At 35.3% G+C, this 23,148-nt stretch overlaps 2 protein-coding genes across 15 annotated transcripts in view; one reads left to right on the top strand and one right to left on the bottom strand.

Moving 5' to 3' along the window:
- The window catches only part of LOC126717543 (putative disease resistance protein RGA3), a 116,085-nt gene that overhangs the window by 4,523 nt on the left and 88,414 nt on the right, over positions 1-23,148 (top strand). Inside the window, exons 3-4 of one of the 9 annotated variants that reach the window (XM_050419332.1) lie at positions 816-916; positions 4,649-5,013. The exons of 6 other annotated variants lie outside the window; for them this stretch is intronic. The gene's annotated coding sequence lies outside the window, so the exon portion shown is untranslated. Of the gene's footprint in view, positions 1-815; positions 922-4,648; positions 5,014-23,148 lie in introns of those variants that run through there. 2 more of the 9 variants (XM_050419333.1, XM_050419334.1) reach the window with 2 other exon arrangements.
- Positions 6,785-23,148, bottom strand: part of LOC126717544 (uncharacterized) — a 111,128-nt gene continuing 94,764 nt past the window's right edge. For 2 of the 6 annotated variants that reach the window (XM_050419340.1, XM_050419339.1), the window contains 8 exons: positions 13,014-13,298; positions 12,157-12,267; positions 11,750-11,840; positions 10,476-10,622; positions 9,611-9,688; positions 8,834-8,884; positions 7,186-7,422; positions 6,785-7,111 (listed from right to left, as the gene is read on the bottom strand). In XM_050419340.1, coding sequence (XP_050275297.1) covers positions 6,995-7,111; positions 7,186-7,422; positions 8,834-8,884; positions 9,611-9,688; positions 10,476-10,622; positions 11,750-11,840; positions 12,157-12,267; positions 13,014-13,298 — 1,117 coding nt within the window. In that variant the 3' untranslated portion in view covers positions 6,785-6,994. Of the gene's footprint in view, positions 7,112-7,185; positions 7,423-8,833; positions 8,885-9,610; positions 9,689-10,475; positions 10,623-11,749; positions 11,841-12,156; positions 12,268-13,013; positions 13,307-13,409; positions 13,580-23,148 lie in introns of those variants that run through there. The other 4 variants (XM_050419338.1, XM_050419342.1, XM_050419341.1 and 1 more) reach the window with 4 other exon arrangements.

Genomic DNA, 23,148 nt, shown 5'->3' with positions numbered 1-23,148 from the left:
TGTTCTTTTCAACATTGTTATACCCTTTATGGATTTTGATATTATCTGGTTATTTCTAGGAAAAAGAATTACAGAAAGATGGAGAAAAGTCACCTTTTAAATATTTCTATATATATATATATATATATATATATTTTTTTTTTGAATAACAACTTTTTCTTGTGTCTAAACTTAATTCCATCTTGCGCATCTCATTTTATTTTGCTTTTGCTAGTTGCTAGTTCTAAAGAACATTGTTGTCCAATTTGTACAAAATTGTGCAATATCCATCAACATAACATTGTTATAAATTTGTATTTAAAAAAGTTTCCAAGTGGTGATATATATAATATATGTGACGAGAAATTTGGAAGTTTGTTGTTTCTTATCTTCTCTTTTATTGTAAGGTATATCTACGTATTCTTCTTAATCTTCTGTTAAGAGATGGTTTTTTCCTTATTGTCTTGTCCATCTGTAAAAACCTTATGCTAAAGATTTATTTTGTTGGCCTCATTTAAACCAGACATCACATTCTGAAATATGAGAAAGCATATTTTGTGCTTGAGCAAATATTTTGCTCCTGTTCAGTCTATACATCCATGAAATATCTTTGTTGTGCTTTGGGCCTCATTCAATCCTAACATCATATCATGGGGCTTTTTGTAGAAAGCTGTGCTATGACTTCAAAGATGCAACAAAAAAGCTTAATCTGGCTTGCTGGTTTTCTTTAGTAGTCAATCTGATTTGGTGACACATGAAAAGCAATCTAGGATCTGTCCATACTTCTTTATCTTTATTTTTCAACTCTTGACATGTGCTCTTTTCTTGTCTTACAGTTTGAAGTGTTTCGTTACATGGAAGAGTGTGAAGTACAGGCAAGAAGAAGAAACTACATATACATTGGCTTTGTTCGATTTCGATTATATACTCTTCTAATGTAAGGTTTATCTCAATATTTATGCTCCATCATCAATTTGCTTTTCCTTATCATTTTCTCATTTTCTCCATCCATAATAACCTCATGCTAAATATTTAACTTTCTTTTGGCCTCATTTAAAACAAACATCAGATCCTAATACTTGGGGATGTACATTTTATGATGAAGCATATTTTCATGCATGAATGCACATTTGAGAAAAGGCCACTGAAAAAAAACCGCTTTATCATTTTATATTGCAGCAAGTGTATTGAGAATTGCACTAATCTAATTCAAACAATTTAGGCTCCAATATTTACTGTAAATGTCAATCTTATGATAAATATCGAATTTAAGACCAATTGTTTACATAATTAGGCAATTAACATAAGCATGCATGGATCAAAAAATCAATCACCCACAAGAACACCAAAGTGTTGATGAGGAGGAAAACCTAAGATCAAGGCGGAAAAACCTCTCCAGGGCATCACAACACCAAACAATCCACTTATGAGAATAGTTGCAACACATACTGAATACAAACCCTCCAAGCTAAGTAGTAACTATGTACTTGAGCCTCCAACTCCTACTAGCAACCGATTCCTTGAATCCTTTCTTCTCATTAGCCTCCATATCCGCAATTGAGCCTCCAATTGCAATCTCCATTTCTCCTTGGCAATTCTGAGACTGTTCCAGTGATTCCCAAGCTCCAATCAACACCAAAACTCTTAAGATAGTAATGGGTGTGATGGTCTTAATCTCCTGTTTGAAATTTGACAATTTGAGAGGGAGAAGGTAGAGAGATTGATGAGGGTTAAAGATCTAGGGGTTTTTTTTGGGTACTCTCTAGCTCTGCAGATAGGAATTCGGTGTGCAAAATTTGTTGAAAACGGGATCTTGTATAGTGAGGGTATGGGTTAGAACAGCAGAGAAGAATTAACTGAGTTGTCTCAGGTTCTCACAATTCTGCCACTTCCAACTTCGATTTCAACACTTGTAGCACTTCACCTCACCAATGTGAGAGTCATCACATAGCACTAGGCCGGTGATAATTTCTTCAACTATTTTGCATTTGTGACTACAAGCAAGGTGTGGAGAAACTGTGAAGAATGCTAATAACGTGGGAGGCTGAGTTCTAATAAGGAAAGATATACTTTCCTTGACTTTTCTTCTCCATGATTTCAACAATTGCAACTTTGTAGAATAGTTTCAATTGCTTTTAGGTGGAAGCTATTACTGCTCTGTTTTCTTGTCTCCTTTGTAAGTTCTATATATAGCTTCAAAGTTCTATATATAGCTTCTACAGTTATGCATGTAAGGCATCTAATAAGAAAGAAGTGATATAGCTATTTAATAAAAAGTGTAGGGAGATAGCAAATAAGTGAGGAAATAAGTAGTGAGTGAAATAGTGAAGAATGGTGTGTGTAGCAAAGTGTGTGTAATGTATTAAGCATCAATAAAAATTCTATTTTATTGATAACTCCTTTGTGTATTCTATTTGAGTGTGGTGAGATTTATCACAAAGTATTTGACAAAATACTTTTCTTTTGAGTGTCAAATTTATTTTGACAAAGCTTCCACAGTGGCAAATCTCTACAACCAGCCCAATACAAATAACAATCCACATAATTACATGAAAACGATGAAATGTAAGATCAATAGTTACAAATAATTTGTCATGGAATTGTCCACCCACTAAAAGTCCTAACATTTATACTGGCACATTTCCTGAGTAATCCATATTATATGGTGGAAGGTGACAGGTGACATCTATATTTCAATGATTTTCAACTTATGTAAATTCTATCCTTAAGTTTTAGGGCTTGGAATTTAGTTTGCTTATTTTCATGGTTAACCCTATGTTTGGTTGGAGGGAGGTTGCTGGAAATTCCAGCCACCTTCTGGCCACCTCCCCTCTACTACCCGTCTACTCTCCCTCCATCCAAACATAGGATTAGTGTACTGATTTTAGAGATTGGATACAAAACAGTGTAGATTTCTTGTCCTTGTGATTCAGGACTCAGGAGTTTCCTGCCATTGAAGAAGGGGAAGAGTGGGGTGTTAGCACTAGGAGTAGAGGGGATGTGCATGGGCTAAGAAATCCCCGCCCCCACCCCCCCCCCCCCCCCCCACCACCTTTTTTTCCCTGTTGGAAGTTGCCCAATTTGGAATGACATGAAAAAATGGACACATCCAAATTAGTCAATAATATTTATATTCTTCTTTCTCTTCTTCTGATGCTGTTGCATTTGCTGTTTAACCCATAGTCTAACTTTTCCAACCTCAAGGGCATAGGAATGCTTTGGTCTCACTCATTTGGAACATAATGCAAAATTCTCTGTTCTCATTTGGCCTCACTCAATCTAACCATCGTGCAATAGGCTTAATGTACAAAATGTTCTGTTATAACTTCAAAGATGTTGCTAAAAAGCTTAACCTGTAATCTAGTTTTTTTCTTTTTAATTTAATTTAATTTTATAAATATAAATAACCTGTAATCTAGTCTTCTTTAGTAATCCATCTGGGTTGGTGGCATGTGAAAAGCAAACTAGTTAATTTTTAAATAACACCTTTACTCGGCCTTCCATCCATAATTTTGTATTCTTGAAACCTATTTTCAATCAACAAGTGATAATTCATTTTAAGAACAAAGAGGGAAGCCCTCATAGCTTGAACCTATAATTGCTGCTGATCATCTAGTCTTAATGTTATAGGGTTACGTAGTTGCTATTTATTAAGTTCCTAAGTCAATAAATTGTGCCTTTTCATTGTCTCAGAGGCATAAGTGTTTCATGGCATGTGGGAATGCATAGAATGACCACCATTATATATGAAGATGTTAAATGTTTTGGGTTCATTAGTTGGATTAACAATCACAGTCTTCTTGGTAGAGGAATAGAATCAATTTCTTATTGGTTTTTTGTGACTTCTTTTCTTTTTGTATTCTATCATGTCTCACTCGAGGAGTTTACTAGAAAGTTTAGTTTTTTTCCTTGAGGATATATGTAATTATAGAACGCCAAACAAATTAATGTACTCTATTTTATTTGCTTTTATCTCTGAATTAGTAATCAAATTTCCCTTTAAAATGCACCACAAAAGTTTATCCATCATTGCCTTTACTTTTCTGCAAATCTGTAAAACTAAAATTCAAGATATGCTTGCAATTTAAATTTTTAGTATTAGACACAGTCTAATGTAGTTAGGAATAAGACCAAACCATAGCAAGAGTACAAGTCTGATTTATTTGGGCCTATGGCTAATAATTTACGTGAAGATTTTGTATAGACAGAAAATATGTTTAGTTACATCTAATGCAATGCATAAACAGAAAATGCTTAGCATTTGTCGAATTAGCCTTTAGCTTACCTTTATATATTTTCAACCTATTGAAAAGAAAGTTCCTTAAAACTGGGCTGTAATCTTAATTTGATTCTTTTCTTAAGAGATTTATTATGAATTGCAGCATTGTATACTTTCTTAAAAAAAAAAAAAAAAACAGAATGAAATTTAGTGAAAATGGAAATTGGCTTTCATTTTTTGCTATTACAAAATCTGTAGAAGAAAATGGGTAATGCGAAACAAACTGTAGCCAACAAACACTGAGGTATTTTTTATGGAGGTAGTGATCCTAGAAGTTGCACTAGAGTGCATGTTTCATGCTACAACATAATCTTACCTGCAAATCATGACAAAATTGTCTTATGCTATCTGTTTTATTCTCTTATTCCTTCAACTTGTTTATTATTGCAGGTTGAACTCTAAACTATGGTCCATATGGGTAACTGTATTTTGCTTAAGAGGGAAATGATCATGCAAATAACTGACAATTTATGTACCATAATAAGGAAAACAGGTAGTTTTAGTGGCACCTTTGAAACTGTCTACAGCATTCACCTTTTCATGGTGGTTTTCATAATGGTAGTATAGCTTGCATATTGCATCACATAATGATACATGACAGTGAGGTAAGTACTTGATCAGGTTCTGGTTTTTTGTGGTGACATTATATTAAATCCCAGAGATTTAAACTTCTTATATTTTTCTTGATTTGTTGAGAACTAAAGTTGTAAGCATTATCTTAAGTGTTGTAATCTTTATTTTATTATTGTGAATTATTTGGATTTGTCCCATGGTTTTTCACGTAAAATATGGTGTGAGTTTTCATGTTTGATTGCTTGCGTGATTTTTATCTTACTAATGTCCGAATTATTCAAGTTAGACAAAACATGAATGTTTTAGAACTTCTAATGTCCCAACAATATGTTGTATTTCTTTATTTTTCAGTTAAGATAGTTTGCAGGTGACATATATAGAATGCCATGCCTTGTTGTGATATTATGAATGTTTGACCAAAAAATTAAAGAGGTAAAGATCATAAAAAAGAACTTGCGCTTCTCAAAAAAAAAAAAAAAAAAAAGATCTTGCTAATGAGCTGTAGCACAAATGGTACTTTACTCTCCTTGTCAGAGAAAGTTAAAGAGTGATATTTTGGGTTCAAGACTCACTGTTTACATGTGTAGCTTACCATAAAAAATACCTTCTAGATCTGCAAACTATTCCTTTGCTACAAAACTTTTCTCATATCAGATCTATCAGATGGATTGCTATCTACAGGAATTCTACAATCCAAAGGAATTCCTAGAAGGTTAAGGAGAATAAAAAATTGAATAATAATCCATATGAGCATTAGTGGCAAGATGATTTGAATTTTCTTTTGGCATCAATAACATCATCTGTGTGTTCTCTCACTTCTGATGATGGCTCTAAAATTAAGCTTTTATACTTTGGGAATCTTAGTGCACAGGTCCTAAGTGGGTCAAGTCATCTTGGGCTAAAACTGAAAATTCAATTTCTGAAATCCCACAGCTTGATCGGTTAAGTTATGTCAAGCACGAGTCAAGCTTCATTAAAGCATGATCGATCACATGGAGTCAAGCCCATAGTCGAGGCAGCAGAGCTTCCATGATCTTGAGTAGTTTTCGAGTGTCTTAAAAATAGTTGAAGTTGAATACTAATTTAGACACTAAAAGCTAAGGATTGAATTACATCAAAAATGTGTTTTAACTCAAATTTGCCACACTTACAACATTTAATAGATAATATTTATTCAACTTAATCAATTACAACAGATTTTACTAAACACAATGAATTTGCATGTCATCAATGATTGCTACACTAACCAACAAATTACTTGCAAAAAGGCTTGCTAGTGAAAGTTGTATTTTGAGTACAAAATTGTGGTAAAAATGCACGCCCCTTGAGCTTTAAGGTGGTTGCTACTACACTTTAAAAAACTTTTATTTTGGTCAATTTACTCCATGAGCTTTACACATGCCAAATTAATACCTCAATTATTCTACCATTAATATACTAACAAAAAACGCACGTGAAATTTAAAATACCAAAATTAATAATCTGAACCCAATGGAAAGAAGAGAGAGAAACTTAGGTCAATTTGAGAGAGTAAGAGAGAGACGATCGAACTAGAACCATTGTACCATTCCTCCCGCTATTGATCTCACCGTTTGTGATTGTCGTTCAATGGCATATTTGGATATGCTGTTTGATAGCCACAATTTTTATTATAGAGAAACTCGGTCTTGATAAATTGTTATGCTACCCAACTCACATCCAAGTATACCTTATTTATTTGTTCACTATCCGCTCTTAATTTTTTTAGTTTACTTTTAGTAATTTAGTCATTATCAACCATGAGAAAACCAAAGTTATCAATTCTGTTTTAATGATCGTTTTAGTTTGTCTATTCAAACGAAATATTGTGATATCAATTTATTTCAATATATCATTTTAGGATCATTATTAATTTTATAATATATTTTTTTAATACAAAATAAATATACCGAAAGTGTTCATCACATACTCACATAGTCTACACCATTTAAAAGTATAAATTGAAAACCAAATAATATACATTGTTAATATCATCGCTACATGAATCAACAAGAGTGGAGAAGAAAAAGAAGGTAAAAATATAAAAGAAAAAAAGGTAAAAGAATTAAAGAAAAAAAGATGAGAAATGTCAGATAGGGTCAAAGAAAACGTTTACTCCCTCACAAATTAGTCAGGCGTTTCCATCTAATCTATTAAAGAATCCCAAAGGAATGACCTTTCTGGGCACACCTTGCTCAGCATAGCCTTCAGATTTCCTATTGTAAGCTTCTCTTGGAATTCAGACCAAAACTCCGGGATTTGCTGATACACAACAAAAATCTAAGCATCCAGCTGACAGGAGAAAATGGAAATTAAAAAGACAAAAGATAATTTACCTTTGTCAGCCATAATATGTAAGTGGCAGAAAATGTGGCTTGCACTTGGAAATCCTCGAAGTCATTATCCGGAACAGTTGAGCAAGAGTTGAGGAGATGCAACTCATTATCAATAAAGGAATTGAAGCTGTTAATTGTGCTGGTCTTTAGCTCAGAATGGCAGGATACATCATGGAGATCGGTTGCAAATTGCTTCATCCAACACAAAGAAAGGAAGCGACGATGAAGCCAAAGTGCCTGTTTGAAATGAAAGTCATTAGATAAAAACTCTTAAATAATAGGATCATTAATGGAGTACTTAAAAAAAGGTAAACACCCGCATGGAACCACTTTTCTTTTTTTCTTTTTCTTTTTCTTTTAATATATGATCGGACCACAAAATTTCTGGTTACAAAGATAGACTTCATTTCTTTGATTGAAGAAATGACATCATGAACAAAGGTACTGCAATAAGAAAGTCTCATAATGCAATAACTCATATGTTGGTGGACTACAGTTCTTAAAAATACTTCTTTTTCTGGGGGTGAGGGGTTGTTATGTATCTGAAATGCTAGTATAGTGTAAAACAGAGACCATGGGTATTTAGTTGATTCCTGGATAACAGCGTCAAAACAATACATCAAATATCTTCTTTAGTTGGGGGAAGAATCAACAAATGAGAGAATTGGATTTGGCTAGACAATGTGTAGTTAGTACAGATTATCAATGTTATCACGTTGCAATCTGCAAACATTAAGGTGACAGGAAGATTACAGATCCTTTTTCAGATCTATGTACTATTATCACGCTTAACCCCACCAATTTCAGGGTTGAGAACAATCATCTCCTATATAAAGTGTCTGCCGATTAATAATAAAAAAATGACAAAGTTTAACTATAAAATTAGTTGTAACTTAAGGTTACAACCGAACTCAATATCTTTTTATTAGAGGTAAATTTTAACAAATCCATCATTAGATTACATTTTCTTATATCCTCCCTACTTGCAAAATTTCTAGAAAATTAAAGATCAATAGCTATGTCATCAATAAATTTTTTAAATTGTAAATTTTCGTAGTTTAAAATTATGCATAAAATATAAACTTATAGATCATATAGTAAATAATATTTGATTGACACAAAATTTAACATGTGTATTTAGAGCGTAAAGAAAATGTAATTCAACGGTTAGATTTTCAAAATATGTAGTAATGTTTATTTTATTGAGTAAAGTTGTAGCCTAAGAGTAAAACCAATTTTGCAGCTAAACTTTGTCCATAAAAAAATTCAAAAAATATCCTACCCATGTGCCACTATAGTCAGTCCAAAGAAAAAAGTACATGCCAAGGGTGATTTTTTTTTTTTTTTTTTAATTTTATTTTTTTAAATTTCAGATTGAAGGAGTAAAAAGAGGTAGAGGGAGTCTGAAAATAACATAGGTAGACATAATGAAGAAGTGTATGATAAATAGGTAAAGAGAAGTGACTATGAGTATGATTTCAAATATGATAGAATGGATGAAAATAATACAAGTGGCAGAGCTGTATTAGTTGAAGAGGTTTGATCAAACTTATCAGAAAAAGAAAGAAAAAAAATTGAGAAGGTTCCATAAAGTCATCACCAATAGGATTAAGGCATAGTTGAGTTGCTTTGAGTTAAGGGCATATACCTCTCTTCCTATGTAACGCTTTATCAACATTTCATTCCAATCAAGCTCTTCCTGTCACACCAACATTGTCAGGACATTTAAAAAAAAAACTTGGTATAAATATTCAAGACATTTAAAAAGCACAGTTGCAATCTACAAATCCTAAAACAATAAGTAACAGCAGTTGTAACTAAAAGAAGTCACATGATTAAGAGAATATGCTTTTGGGCATCAAAGGATTTTACATTAGTGTCTTAGTGCTTAACTAACATTGTTTTTGAATCACCCAGCCCCATTTCTATTTCATGTAGTGTGTAGCACATGCAAGCACCCATAAAGAATGCTTATTTATTAAGAAAAACGAATCAATAATGCCACTGATACCCAAAAGCTTATCCTAATAGGAAGTGGCACTATAAATTTATAATCTAATTTATCTCAATATTTAAACCTACAAACGAAGCAGACCAAAAAAGTTGAACTCAATTATGGTTCCTAAGCAACTTCTTTATAAGTAAAAGGTTCATTAATAAAGCGCAAAAGGGGTGCAACCCAAGTATGGGAAGAATACAAGACATACACCAAAACTTATGAATGAAATCACTTAGATCACTCAACTAAAGTAAATTAGAAAAAGAATACTGTCCTAAAGCTGACATTCACTCATATAAGGATCCGAGGAATGAGAGAAGGGAGAAATGGAATACAATTCATAATGATAAGAACATATAGAGCAAACTTGCTTGTAGAAATGAATAAAATTTGTAATGATGCATAGACGTTAAAAAGTATTTTTACCTTCCATACTTCTTCAACAGAGTAACCAGGGGATGCATTTTCAAGTTTTGAGTCTTTCAAAATCCGGAGTATTAGCCGCTGCAAAATCGATTGCAAGTTACATTGAGATAAGTATGGAAATCCCAGCTCATCACAGTCAGCATGTAAGAAATTATAAGCGCCTTACTCCAAATAAGATAATTAAAGCACATTTGCACTATCTTTCTCTCACTTGAGGTTAATGACTTTTTTTTTCTCTCTTGAAGAATATGGTGTTCCTGTCCAGCCTTGTGTTCTTATCACTCTAGGAATACAAAAGCATATACAACTACAATGGTTTAAACCATTTCTTACACCTTAAAATTAAACAATGTTGTTTTTTTGTTGATTAAGAACATCTCATTTAGGGATCAATGCATTTTCAGAAAAATTAGTAGTGAAACCATCAAAAGATAATTAAAAGTCCAGTTGCCCCAAGCATTGGCATATTCTTTTAGCGACCGTAAATGGTTCTTCAAACAGTTAAGCAACAGAAAATAACCGGTTATCACAACCATATGTCATGCTGCAAACATCTAAAGTTTTATAGATTAAATGAAATAAACTAATGATGACATTGCTAGCAAAATTAAGATATTCTGAAAGACTGGAGGCCTAGAAATAATAGGAATGGTGAACTCGAACCTCGTCCTTCAAAGGTTTGGTGTATATTTTTCCAATTTTTACAACCCCAACTTTGTGTCGAGGAAAGTAGGAATCCCCTAATCTATGCATGATTACCAGATTTCTCCTTTTTGGAAAAAGGTTGGGTGGGGGGGGGGGGGGGGGGGGGAGTGAGGACACAGAACTTAAATTGGAGCTTGTTCAAATTCATAAGAAAACTCACTCTGCGATAATGAAAGCAACAATTATCAGCAACATGCAACCCCGCCCAATTTCTGGATTTCTTTAACTCATGTAGCACCTGTTCTCTTGTCATGTATGAAACAAGCCAGCAACGATGGTTCCATGCACGATAGTTCATTTTTGATCTCTGCAAGTCAACTTAAAACAGTGTTAGGTTTCTTCCTGGAACACTCTCCCTCAACATCATAGCATGACGGATATGCCAACAAAATAAGGTGTGCTAAAGCCTAAATGTCAATAGGTAAACCACCAATATATATGGACAATTGCAGAAGCTAAAGATACATTTGCATAATGATATGGTCAAAAGTTATAATTAAAGAAGAAAGTCAAGTAGTCAAATAGAAAGACCATAAACTAGTTCCCCTAAGGGTCATCACATAATGCACTCCATTATATGAATAATTAGATGGTCCAAACTCTGCACAGGGAATTCCACCTTCAATTTGGGATGCCAGTTCTTCAAGAGACAGGCTATATAAGTTTAATTTTTATCATGCAAAATCCTTGGAAATAAAGCTTAACAATATCAAGCTTCATTCAACAGCTTGAGCTCAATTTCTTTCGGTCCAAAAGAAAAATAAAAATAACACAAAAAAGGTGGGAGACAAAAGAAGGAATTGCATTTTCGTCTCTTTTTCTGTACAATCAAATACAACCTCAATACTGGAATTTGTCATCCCAGAAGATTAAAAACTACTAGGATCATCTGCTGCCAGCAGTGCTAATTGTCATGGCTGACAACCAACCACAGAAGCAGTGGCATGTAGCAGAATCTTAGGTGTGCATGGGTCAGTTTTGTTTGGCTTTGAGGCAAACTTAGAACTGAATCATAATCCAGGGAAAACAGCATTGTGATCTCCAATCTTGAGGCTTAATAGTTTCACCTCCATCAAGATAGATGCACCTGCCCATTTGTAGCCAGATTTTTCAGAACATAAGAAGATACAATCCAGCTATATCTCAGTAGCAAGGTAAACACTTATGCATTCTATTTCTGTTCGCAGGTATTGAGTGTTTTCTTGGTGAACTAGATCTAGATAACTCAACAGAGAAGCATCCTAGTGACTATCAAATCTTGAATCATACTCATCCAAAATTGTTTTTTGAAACTGAAGTTCTTGTTTACTCTAGGTAGTGTTTAAGGGAAACAAGCGAACACAGCAAATGTGAGAATGGAGTTTTTCCAATAATGAAATGTATATATGAACCTTCATAATTTAATAGTACGGAGTTCCTGAACTGAATTTAGACCTCAGCTATTTTTTCCACCAGCTCAGATTCTTTCCCCAAAATCTCTTGCAGAGCTGAACACTTTCCAGTGATTGACTTGATCACCCATCTCCTGCAAATTGACAATGTGCACAAGAACTCTGTGTTATTACTTAAAGCCTTAACAGGCAGGCAGAAAAGTAAAAATACTATCAGAAAGGAATGTGAACAAAACTAAAAATTTTGGCCAGGTGAAAAATCAGATTAATAAACACAAAACCCTGTGTATCAACAAGGAGATAATTAAAGAACAAAAAGAAAGATTGGCCGCCTAAGTTCTGTTCATCAAGTTGATAATGTTATCCCTTAAGGCAAAACTAACCAATGGGAATGACATGTGAATATCGTGCTTTGTAGAAATGATACAAAACCATTAAAAACTATGTTACCTATGACTCCACGCCTGATCACTTTTGGGTGAACATGAAAGAACAAGAGCTGACAACAGAAGTTCACCCATATACATTGAGAGCTGCTGCTTCTTAGACACAACTAGCTTCCTGCATTATGCGTAAGACACCGTATTAGGAGTAGATACAAAAGTAATTCAATGAATTAAAATACACACAAATACACTTCAAAGTTATGCAAGAGCAGAGCAGGGTCTGCAGTCAGTCAGTTTATTATAGAAAGGCCCTCTATGGCCTGTCCAAATAATAGCTTATGGAGTAGATACCTCATCTAAAGAGGAAGTGTGTACAAAATACTCCTAGAGATTTGCATTTTAAAAGAGAGAATCTGTAAAACTTACTATTGAATTTGTATCACTAATTCCACGGCTGTAGATAGCGAGCGATTTCCTATAGGGTGGCATTGGAGAAGGGCATAATTTTCATTTCGTCAATTGACATACATACTATATGTGAACCTATTCAAAATAGGGATTTGGGGATTCGGAAACTTCTAGTGTATAACCAAGACTTACTTGGCAAATGGTAAATGAATTATATGCAATACACACTAATCAAGACAGTGAAGACATAAAATGATTGGCTGCCTTCACCGAAGCATGGATTCTAAGTTAGAACCTACTACAACCTCACAAGCTTCGCCTAGGCCTTATAGTGGATCACCTCATGCTACATTGCACAGTTGCTTATTTGGGGTTGCTGAATTACTGATTTTCCCAAAAGTTTAAGCGGTTGTGATAAGTGGGGCCCATTTTTAACTTCTTTAAATTGACACCATGATAAATTACCGATTCTATTAAAAACTCAAATAAGTAAACTGAATTTTAATAAGAGACCTAGAGTTCCAGGCAGTGCCGAAATCGGAGCTGAGCAACAAGAGAGCCTTACTATGCTTCATCATTTCACTCTCCAATCCATCATCGCCGAGTCTCTTGTACTCTTCCATTGCCGCAATAAACGCACGCTTGGCCGCATTGTACAATGGCAGAACAGCCTGGGTCGAGACGCCCAGCTTGTGATCTCTGCACCAAAAGGTTGTACCATCTGAAATCGCAGCATCGCCTGTTGAGTCTTCAGTCAGCGTCGCGAATTGGGTCGGGTGTACAAATCCAACTTCATCTCTGTAAGACTCCAAAAATGAAATTCAAAGTAAAATTTTCAATATTTTGCTATAAGGGGAAAAAAAAAGAAAAAAAAAAAAGAAAAAAAAAAGAGAGGTATATGAGGTTTACATGAGAGGGTCCGATTCGAGGATGTGTTGGAATTGGAGCAAGAGATCCATGGAATTTGCGATTTTGAAATTCAATCTGGTGAGAGAGTTTTCTGTTTCTGTTTCTGTTTGGTTGCGGAGAAAGTACGTCAGGAAAAAGTGCGGGGAATGCCCATAAAATATGAGTTTTTCTTTTTCTTTAAAAAAAAAAAAAATAAGGATAATTCTTAATTTAAGAACTCTGATTCAAACATTAGTCAAAAACACAAAATGCAATTAAAAGCTAGATAATGCTTTTTGTACCTTGGAAGGAATTGGACCTGTAAAAAAATCTCAAATACTCAGGCCATCTATTGGAAATTAATTTATAATATATAATCCTATATGCACAAAAACAAAAAACAAAAAATAATCTGTTTAATATTAAGTGTCAATTTGGAATCTACTTATTTAATTGAAATTGAAAACTTTTTACTGAGAGTATTATACATAAAACTAAAAGTTAACTGAAATAATACAATAAAATTCATGAATAGTAACAAAAATAAACTAAATAGTAAAAAAAACCTACCCAATATAAGCTTATTCAAAACGCAACCTAAAACCTTTAGAAAAATTCAAGGAGAATCCTTCCCCCTCACATGTATTATATTTTTTTCTTGAAGTTTTGTGTATTTGTTGTTTTCTTTCACCAAGTTCAAACCTCAAATTGTTGTTGATGAGGCCTTTGCAAACAACCTTGTAGAAACACCAAACCCAAAGAACAAACCAAGCAAAAATGAAATTGTTCTTGATTTCAGTGGCCATTGTTGAGAATTTGGAGGATGTAGGGTATTTGGGAATGTTGCTTTTTTGTTAGGTGATCTTAACAGCCTATAATCAAACTGTGATCCTATTCCACCAACCAATAACTTATTTGACCACTGTGTGGTGTTTAGACAAAAGTAATTACGTTAGTTTCATGGTAGAAGACACCTGATTTCCCTTCTTATAAAGGTGTTTAGATAAATCCAATTATTTCATCCCTAATCAATTCCGGCATAACAATACAAAAGAAAATTGCTAAAAGCTTAAATAGTTTTCCATCAACAAAAATATGGAAAAATCTACTAATGTGTGCAACCAATTTCAGGCTTCATTGGTAAGATTAAACCAATAGAGAAGTAGCTATGGGTCTGTTTGGATAGAACTTATTTTGCTGAAACTGAAAATTGAAAACTGAAAACACTGTAGCAAAATAATTTTTAAATGTGCGAATAGTACCGTGGGACCCATTTTTAATGAAAAAGTTGCTGAAAAGTGTAATTTGTGGGTCCGTGAACAGTGCACGTATATACTGTTCACTGTGGAAAGTCAACATTTGCGGTTACTGTTAATGAACAGTACATGAACAGTAACCGCATTACTCCAAAACGCGTGAAAAAAAAAAAAAAGGAACGAAAACGCAGCTTTGAAACGCAACGTAGCTTCAGTGGAATCCAAACACACACTATATCTCTCTCAGGCATTTAATCAAACAACTCTATAGCATACTCAAAAGCAACAACTAGTGAACAACACATGGAGATAATAATAAAAAAATCTGAGGAAAAAATAGAATGGAACTCATAAACAATACCCGGTCCTTATCATGGCTTTTTGATAAAAAACAATACCTAGGCCACTAGGTGTGTCACGTGTGAATAAATACGCACTGCAACTGGAAAATATTCCACTTAACCCAAAACTGTTCATACCTTATTGAGATGACTTGCATGTGTTAAGCATGCCGCAAGCATTTTATCCTAAACTATGATATAACTTTACATGAAATTTAATTCATAGTTACGTGACTTAGAAGTTCTAGCTAAATCCAAACTAAAAAGTAAAAACCCCAATATATCTATTATTGTTAATTTACTATGCACATATCCCTGCACAATCTTTTTACTTTATTATTATTTTCGACATTCATATTTCATTAACAACCATATTTTCAATAGTCATATTTCTCCAACTATCTATCTTTATTTTTAATATATATTATGAGCTCTAATAATTTTATTTTATTTTATTTATTTATAAAATTATTAATTAAATTACTTATAAAGTCAGTAGGATTTCAATCCTAGTTAATCCAAAAATCAATAACTAAAATTCTTTTTTATTTGGTCCAACTTGGAGACTCTAATTATTAAGTAGAGTTCCTGGTCTCAATGACAAATAACCATAACACCTACCAATGAGAATGCTTGATCACTTGATCAAACCAAAAAAAAATGCAAATATTTGAGTGTTTTTGCGTGGAGTGGCTTGCGTGATACACCATTTCCACAATTCTATTTTATTTTTCTTCTTTCATCAAATATATATATTTTTCCCCTCCAAAATAAAGTCTCTTTTAATAAGGTTCCCCTTTATAAGAGCCTTTTTGTTGTGTGTGTCTTCAATCGTTAAACTACATATATAAATTGCATCACAATGATTTACTAGGAAAAAGTTAAAAGACTCCTTCACCATAGCCTTTCCCCTTTTCATCGTTTTTAATGTTTTTTTTTTTTTTTTTGGGGGGGGGGGGGGGGGGGGGGGGTTAATTGCATTCTTTAGCACAATATGAGTTTGCATTGATGTTTTCATGCATTTTACAATGCCCACAAAGGTGCTAAAATAAGATTTAAAATACATCGAAGTTATAAATTATATATATATATATATATATATATTATATACATATATATCTTGAAGTATGTGGACTAAGGATTGTACACTTGGACCTAGTTAGGGTACACCTTCCTCATGTGGCATATGTGTGGTGGGCCTTTTTGTGCTTCTAGGCTGGACTGCTTCCTACCGTGTTACGACCCAATAGTTATGGGGTAGGAGAATCAGGATTGACTTGATTGGAACTCACCTTAAGCCAGCTTGTGCACAAGCTAGGACCCCTTTTGCTAGGATCTTGGTCACGTGCCCACGGCAGAAAATGCTGTCACAAAAGTGTTACAGTAGGAGGGTATAATATGATAAAATAAGAAGAATATATTTGTTGCTAGTCAAAGACGATGATTAGACCATTTGCTTGGTAAAGGGAAAGAACACAGTGACATGAGTATGGTAGGGAAAAAAAAAGGGTTAATAACAACAATAAAAGAAAAAGAAATGATATTAATGCTTTATCAATTAAAAAAAAAAAGGTTAGTCTGTTGTGCTTGTTTTCTTTAAGAGACTTAAGTCCAAGAAGGAAACCACTCCTTAATGTGGGCAATCTCACAAGGGAATCCTGCTACGAAAATTGCTCACTTTGAAATAATGGGCCTAAATGGCTTATTCTCGAATCCTTTAATCCTCACTAAAGAGTTGGCTATTGGGAGGGAGAGAACGAAGTAGCTTGTTGGTGCATGCCCACTATCACACTCTTGCTTCCTTACTCTCTATTTTTTTTCTTTCTGATTTCTATGTTATCTCTTTTCTTTCTTATCTTTTGCTTCTTTTCTTACTTTCTTTTCTTTGTTTTATCTCTCGTGCTTGCCTCTCCTTTTACTGTGCGAAGCCAAGGCTTTTTTATACTGCCTGTCGTGATGGGTTTTATTGTTTTACCTCTCAACTACTTTTGTCTTGGTATGGGTGTCTTTCCAGACCACCCACTAATCTGTCGGCTGCCCAGCCATCACCATTTCCCTGTGCTGGCCGTGCCACATTCCATTCCCAGACAAAAGAGTTTTGTTTTGCTTTCTTACTCTCCGTGGCATTCCCATCTAGATAAAGGTTGGGTGTTCTCTCTTACTAACTCCTATGGCATGCACCTGGTGACTCCAGCTTATCTTTCCCTCTTTTGGGTGGCATGTCATCCCAGTAGGACATTTCTCCCAAAAAGACTTAAGCGGGAACCCCAGAATAGACTTCCCCTTCTCCCTATCGCCAGACTACACCCTCTCTTACCTTTGACTCATGGTCCACTTCTCCTGTATTAGCTGGGTACAAGTGGGTGGTGTCTGAGTCTTATGTGTGCTCCACTTCCATGTGAGTCCACGGCTTGTCTACCGTTCATGCGTTTGCCATGGCTTGGGGACTTGTCTAGTCTTTGCTACACGTTCCACTACTCATTTTTAACATTTTGTGGTGTGGATGAGCCACTGGGCCTTCGTTCTTTGTATCTCACTTATTCCCTAGGCTAGGTTTTTGCTTGGGCATGGGCCTTTTCTTCTTCGATCCAACTTTTGCCTTATCTTTCTTTTAGTTTGTGGGTCAGCTGACATTCCTGCCATGTCGTTTCATTGCTTCTGCCATGTCATCACTTGACTTATGCTTGCTAGGCCTCCTTTGGGCCTGCCATATACTTTTCCTTTACATAGTTCACGCTGCCCAGTACTTCTGCTGGGTTAATTCTCACGCTATCTTGGGCTTGCTTGGCCTACTTTATTTCTTTGGGCATCCTCGGCCAGCTTCATTCATTTGGGCATCCTCGGCCCATTCCAAGCCTTCATTCCCATGAGCTTTTACTAGATCTTTCAGGCTTTCTTGGCCCAATTACCATATCCTTTACTTTCGGGGTTTATTGGCCTTTCTACCAACCTCATCTACTAATTCCTTCTTTTGGGCTCCTTCGGCCCATTTTTGCTTGCTTTTCACTTCTTATAATTCCCATGGGTTTACTACTTCTTTCTTTGGGCTCCCTGGGCCCGCTTGCTTTCTTTGGGGCCTTTTTACTATTTTATAGGCCCATGGACCATTATTCTTGCCATTCGGGCTTAATGGTTTTCTTCTCACTTTGCTAATTTTTCTTTCTTATTCTCTTCCATATTATTGGGCCTTTTCTTGTTATTGGGCCTTCTTGTCAAAGTGGATTTCAACAATATTTTGACTACATTTAAAACTCCATAAATTAACTACTTTATAAGCATGATTAATATTTGAATGTGGGAGTGTTAATGCCCACTGTGGCAAGGAGGCCCAATAATAGGAAGAAGTCCAACAATATGGGAGGGAATAAAGAAGAAGAATTAGCAAAGTGAGAAGAAAACCATTAAGCCTGAATGATAGGAATAATGGTCCATGGGCCTATAAAACAGTAAAAGGGCCCCAAAGAAAGCAAGCGGGCCCAAGGGAGCCCAAAGAAAGAAGTAGTAAACCCATGGGCATTATGAGGAATAAAAAGCAAGCAAAAATGGGCCAAAAGAACCCAAAGGAAGGAACTAGTAAATGGGGTTGGTGGAAAAGCCAATAAATCCCGAAAGTAAAGGATATGGTAATTTGAGCTAGGGAAGCCCAAAAGACTTAGCAAAAACACATGGGAATGAAGGATTGGAATGGGCCAAGAAAGCCCCAAAGGGATGAAATGGGCCAAGGAAGCCCGAAACAACGTGAGAACAAGCCTAACGGTACTGGGCTACGGGAATTGAGTAGAAGGAAAGTGTACAGTAGGCCCAAAAGATGCCCAGCAAGTATAAGTCAAATGATAACATGATAAAAGCAATGGGGCGACATGGCAAAGGTGTCAGCCGACCCACAAAGAGGGCAAGGGTTGGATTGAAGAAGGAAAGGCCCATACCCAAGCAAAACCCAGCCTAGGGAGGAAGCAAGATACAAAGAATGAAGACCCAGTGACTCATCCACGCCACAAGAGGTCAAGAATGAGCAGTAGAACGTGTAGCAAAGACTAGACAAGCCCCCTAGGCTATGGCAAATGCATGAACAACAGACAAGCCATGGACACACACGAAAGTGGAGCACACACAAGGTTCAGGCACCACCCACTTGTACCCAGCCAATACAGGAGCGGTGGGCCATGAGAGGTTAGAGCGGGAATGGTCTAGCGGTAAGGAGAAGGGGAAACCCTATTCTGGGGTTCCCACTCAAGCTCTTTTGGGGAAATGTTCTTCTGGAATGACATTCCACCTAAAAGAGGGAAATATGAGCTGGAATCACTAGATGCGTTCCATAGGACTTAGTAAGAGAGAATGCCCATCCTTATCCGGATAGGAATGCCACGGAGAGTAAGAAAACAAAACAAAACTCTTTTGTCTGGGAATGGAATGTGGGACGGCTAGCATAGGTAAGTGGTGATGATTAGGCAACCGACAGATTAGTGGGTGGTCTGGGAAGGACACCCATACCAGGACAAAAGCAGTTAAGAGGTAAAATAGTAAAAACCTGTCATGATAGGCAGTATAAAAAGGGCCTTAGCTGTGCACAGTAAACAACATAATGGAGTGGAGGTAAGCACGAGAGATAAACAAGAGAGAAACAAGTAAGGAAATGAGTGCAAAAATAAGAAACTAGGTAACATAGAAATCAGAAAAGAATCAGAAAGAAAAAACAAAGAGTGAGCTAGAGTGTGATGGTGGGATAGGCTATTCTCTTCTCTCCCTCTAATAACCTGCTCTTTAGTAAAGATTAAAGAATTCGAGGATAAGCCATCTAGGCTTATTCTTTCAAAGTGGGCAATTTCTGTGGTAGGATTTCCCTGTGAGATTGCCCACATTGGAGAGTGGTTCCCTTCCTGGACTTGAATCCATTAAGAAGTCAAGCACAACAGACTAGTCTTTTCTTTTATTGATCAAGCATTAATATTATTTCTTTTTTTAATTGTTGTTATTAAATCATTTCTGCCGTATTTATATCACTGTATTATTTCCTCCTTTTACTAAGAAAATGGCTTAGTTTCATTTTTGGTTGACAACAAGCATCTTCTTCTCATTTTGTCATATTACACCTTCCTGCTATAACTTTTTTGTAACAACATCCTCAACTGTGGGCACGTGTCCAAGGTCCTAGCAAAGGGGTTCTAGCTTGTGCATAAGCTAGCTTGGGATGTGTTGCAGTCAAGCCAGTCCCGACTCTCCTACCCCAGAACTATTGGGCTGTAACGTGGCAGGAAATAGCCCAGCCTAGAGTTGCAAAAAAGGCCCACCACAGGGAAAAGAGGATAATTTCCATAAAATGAATAGTGTGTGATCTCTTTAATAGCAGTGAAAATTCTAGTGCTATATTCAGAGAAAATATAGTAGATTCAAAAATATTTGGGAATGAGAACTAAATTGGTGTTGCACCAATCCCATTAAGAAAATAAAAATGCAATGCCCTAAGCAAAACTGTCAACATGGAATGAAATAATATTCATGTCTTTAATTTGGCTCTTCTAGTAAAGCAAAAGAAGGGTGGCAATCGACTCTAGCAAAACACTGTAAAGTGTGGTGTTGACTGCTGAGCTATATAATTCATTAAACTCCTATTTGCCTCTTTTAAAAAAAAAATTTTAAAAGTCACTGAATGCCATTTATTATCTAACATCTTATATTGAATAGTACCAAATGCCACTTAAAAAAGAAGAAGAAATACAATTCAAATTATCCATATCTATTGTATTTATCTATTGAAGCTTGCTTGGCCTTTCAATAAAAAAAATGAAGAAGAAGAAGAAGAAGAACGAAGAAGAAAAGGATAGTACCACCAAAGACCCTTTTGTTGATTGGCACGTTTGGTGTCCTTTATGGGGTGAGTTCGAACCCTGAACTCATGGGATGGGCAACTATCCATTTTAAACTACAATATATATATATATATATATATATATATATATATATATAATGTATAGTTATGTATGAATAATACAATGCAAGCAGCTTAAATATGCAAACCAAAGCACTCCGCCTATTACACTATTTCATTTTTCAATTACAGTTTTCTTTTTTTGGGGTTAAATTACATTTACTCCTTATACTTGCATGTCTGTAAAAGTTTAAGATCATATATCAATAACTAGCTAATTTTTATCAAAATATTTAAATTTAGAATTTTTTATATTTTAAAATTTTACACAAAATATTAGATTATTCATTGAATCAAAATGAAATTTGACTTATGTGTTAAGAATAATGAAAATGTGTAATAAAAATGTGATATTTTAAAATAGTAATTTAATAATACATTCACAAAGAACTACATTAGGTGTGATCATGTCCCATTAGAGTTGCAGTGCTTGTAGGGCATGTCCTCATAGTTGGGTCAGTCTATTAAGAAATAATTTGCGCCTACTAGGATTTTTTTTCTTGGTAGTTTCTTAGCCTCACCTCTTAGCAAAGCTCAAGACCTTCAATGTCAACAATGCCTAATCCTACAATGCGAGTAACACTTCGATTCCATTGCTTAGAGCAGCAAAAGCCAACGACAAAATTGTTGCCCTAAATGCTCTTGTCAAGTATAGAATTTTCATTTTATTTAATTTTGTGCTATTGACATGGATGACCAAACCCTCATAAGGTCTATAGCTCGAATATATCCAAGTTGTCTCACATGATTGGATTATCATCTACACATATATGTATATGATACAACAAATTATATAGCATCATCCAAACGGGTCTAGTGCAATTGAACACTGGACCCAATCCTTACCCTGACACAACACATGAAAAGAGAGTGGAGAAGAAAATAAAAAGGTAAAAAGATTAAAAAAAAATGAGAAACATAGAATAGAGTCAAAGATAACATTTACTTCTTCACAACCTGGTTCCTTAAGCTTCTCCCCATGTACTACTATATTCCTTTGATTCCAAATAATCCAAGCTTGGACCAAAAACAATTCAAGTTTTGCCATAGAAAGCCTATCCAGCAAGTATTCAAAAAGCTGAAACATATCAGCTTGGCTGTGAGAGCATTTCTGCAACCTAATGGAGCTCCCAGCCCACACATCCTGAGCAACTCCACAATCCCATAAAGCATGTACCCCAAACTCTGGAAATATGTTGCAACACTGGCAAACATTGTCTATAATAACTCTTCTCTTTGCTAAATTCACACGGGTTGGAAAAATCTCTTGGCATGCTCTCCATCCAAATACCTTAATTTTATTTGGTATCCTAAGTTTCCACAGATTAGTCTGTACCTACTTACCTACTTTACCCATTGAACTTTGACCCTAATCTTCATCTCTCATAACCTGTCTTGCTAATGATAACCAGATTTGACTGAGTACATACCATTCTTATCATGGAACCAGATAATAGAATCCGATACATGCCTACGACTCAAAGATATACAACAAATAGCCTTTGCATCCTCTTTTCAAAATCTGGAAATGAGAAATTCACATTGCCACCAATGTAAATCCAAGTCAATAAAGTCTGAGACCAGTCATTTCCCATCTTCCTCATTAGTAGGGTATAGAAATTTGTTTGTTGTGTGGTTAGGGATCCATTTATTTGAATCTGATAAATGAGCCATCTTCTACTCTCCAACAGCATCTACACTTCAGAATGGGCATGGCTGCCATAACACTTTTCTAAACATAGGAACAATTTGGTGACTCAACAGTATCAAGAAAGTGGGAACCTGGGAAATATCTAGCTTTAAAGCACTAGTAAAGAAGTGAGTCTTGTTCTTGTAAATGTCTCCACCATTGCTTAGCCAACATAGCTAGATTAAAGGATCTCAACTCTCAAAAGCCCATTCCGCCATCTTTCTTAGGTAAAAAGATAATTTACTCTAGCTTTTCCAGTGATTCTTCCTCTCATTCCCAACTTGTCCCCACCAAAATTTTGCACAAATTGCATTAAGCTCATCACACAATTTTATGGGTAATTGGAACACTTCCATAGTGTAAATGGGGATAAATTGTGCCACCGCCTTGATGAGAACCTCTTTTCCAACCCTAGATAGCAGCATGCCTTTCCAATCCTATAATTTTTTCCATACCCTATCCTTAAGGTAAGAGAATGTTTGATATTTTGCACGCCCAATCAGTGTAGGCAAACCCAGATATGATTCAAATCGTTCCACCTCTTTCA

This window comes from Quercus robur, chromosome 3 (genome assembly GCF_932294415.1).
Source record: "Quercus robur chromosome 3, dhQueRobu3.1, whole genome shotgun sequence".
In the NCBI taxonomy this organism is placed as follows: domain Eukaryota; kingdom Viridiplantae; phylum Streptophyta; class Magnoliopsida; order Fagales; family Fagaceae; genus Quercus; species Quercus robur.
Note: the sequence above shows the minus strand (reverse complement) of the source record. Positions and strands in the feature narration are given on the sequence as shown.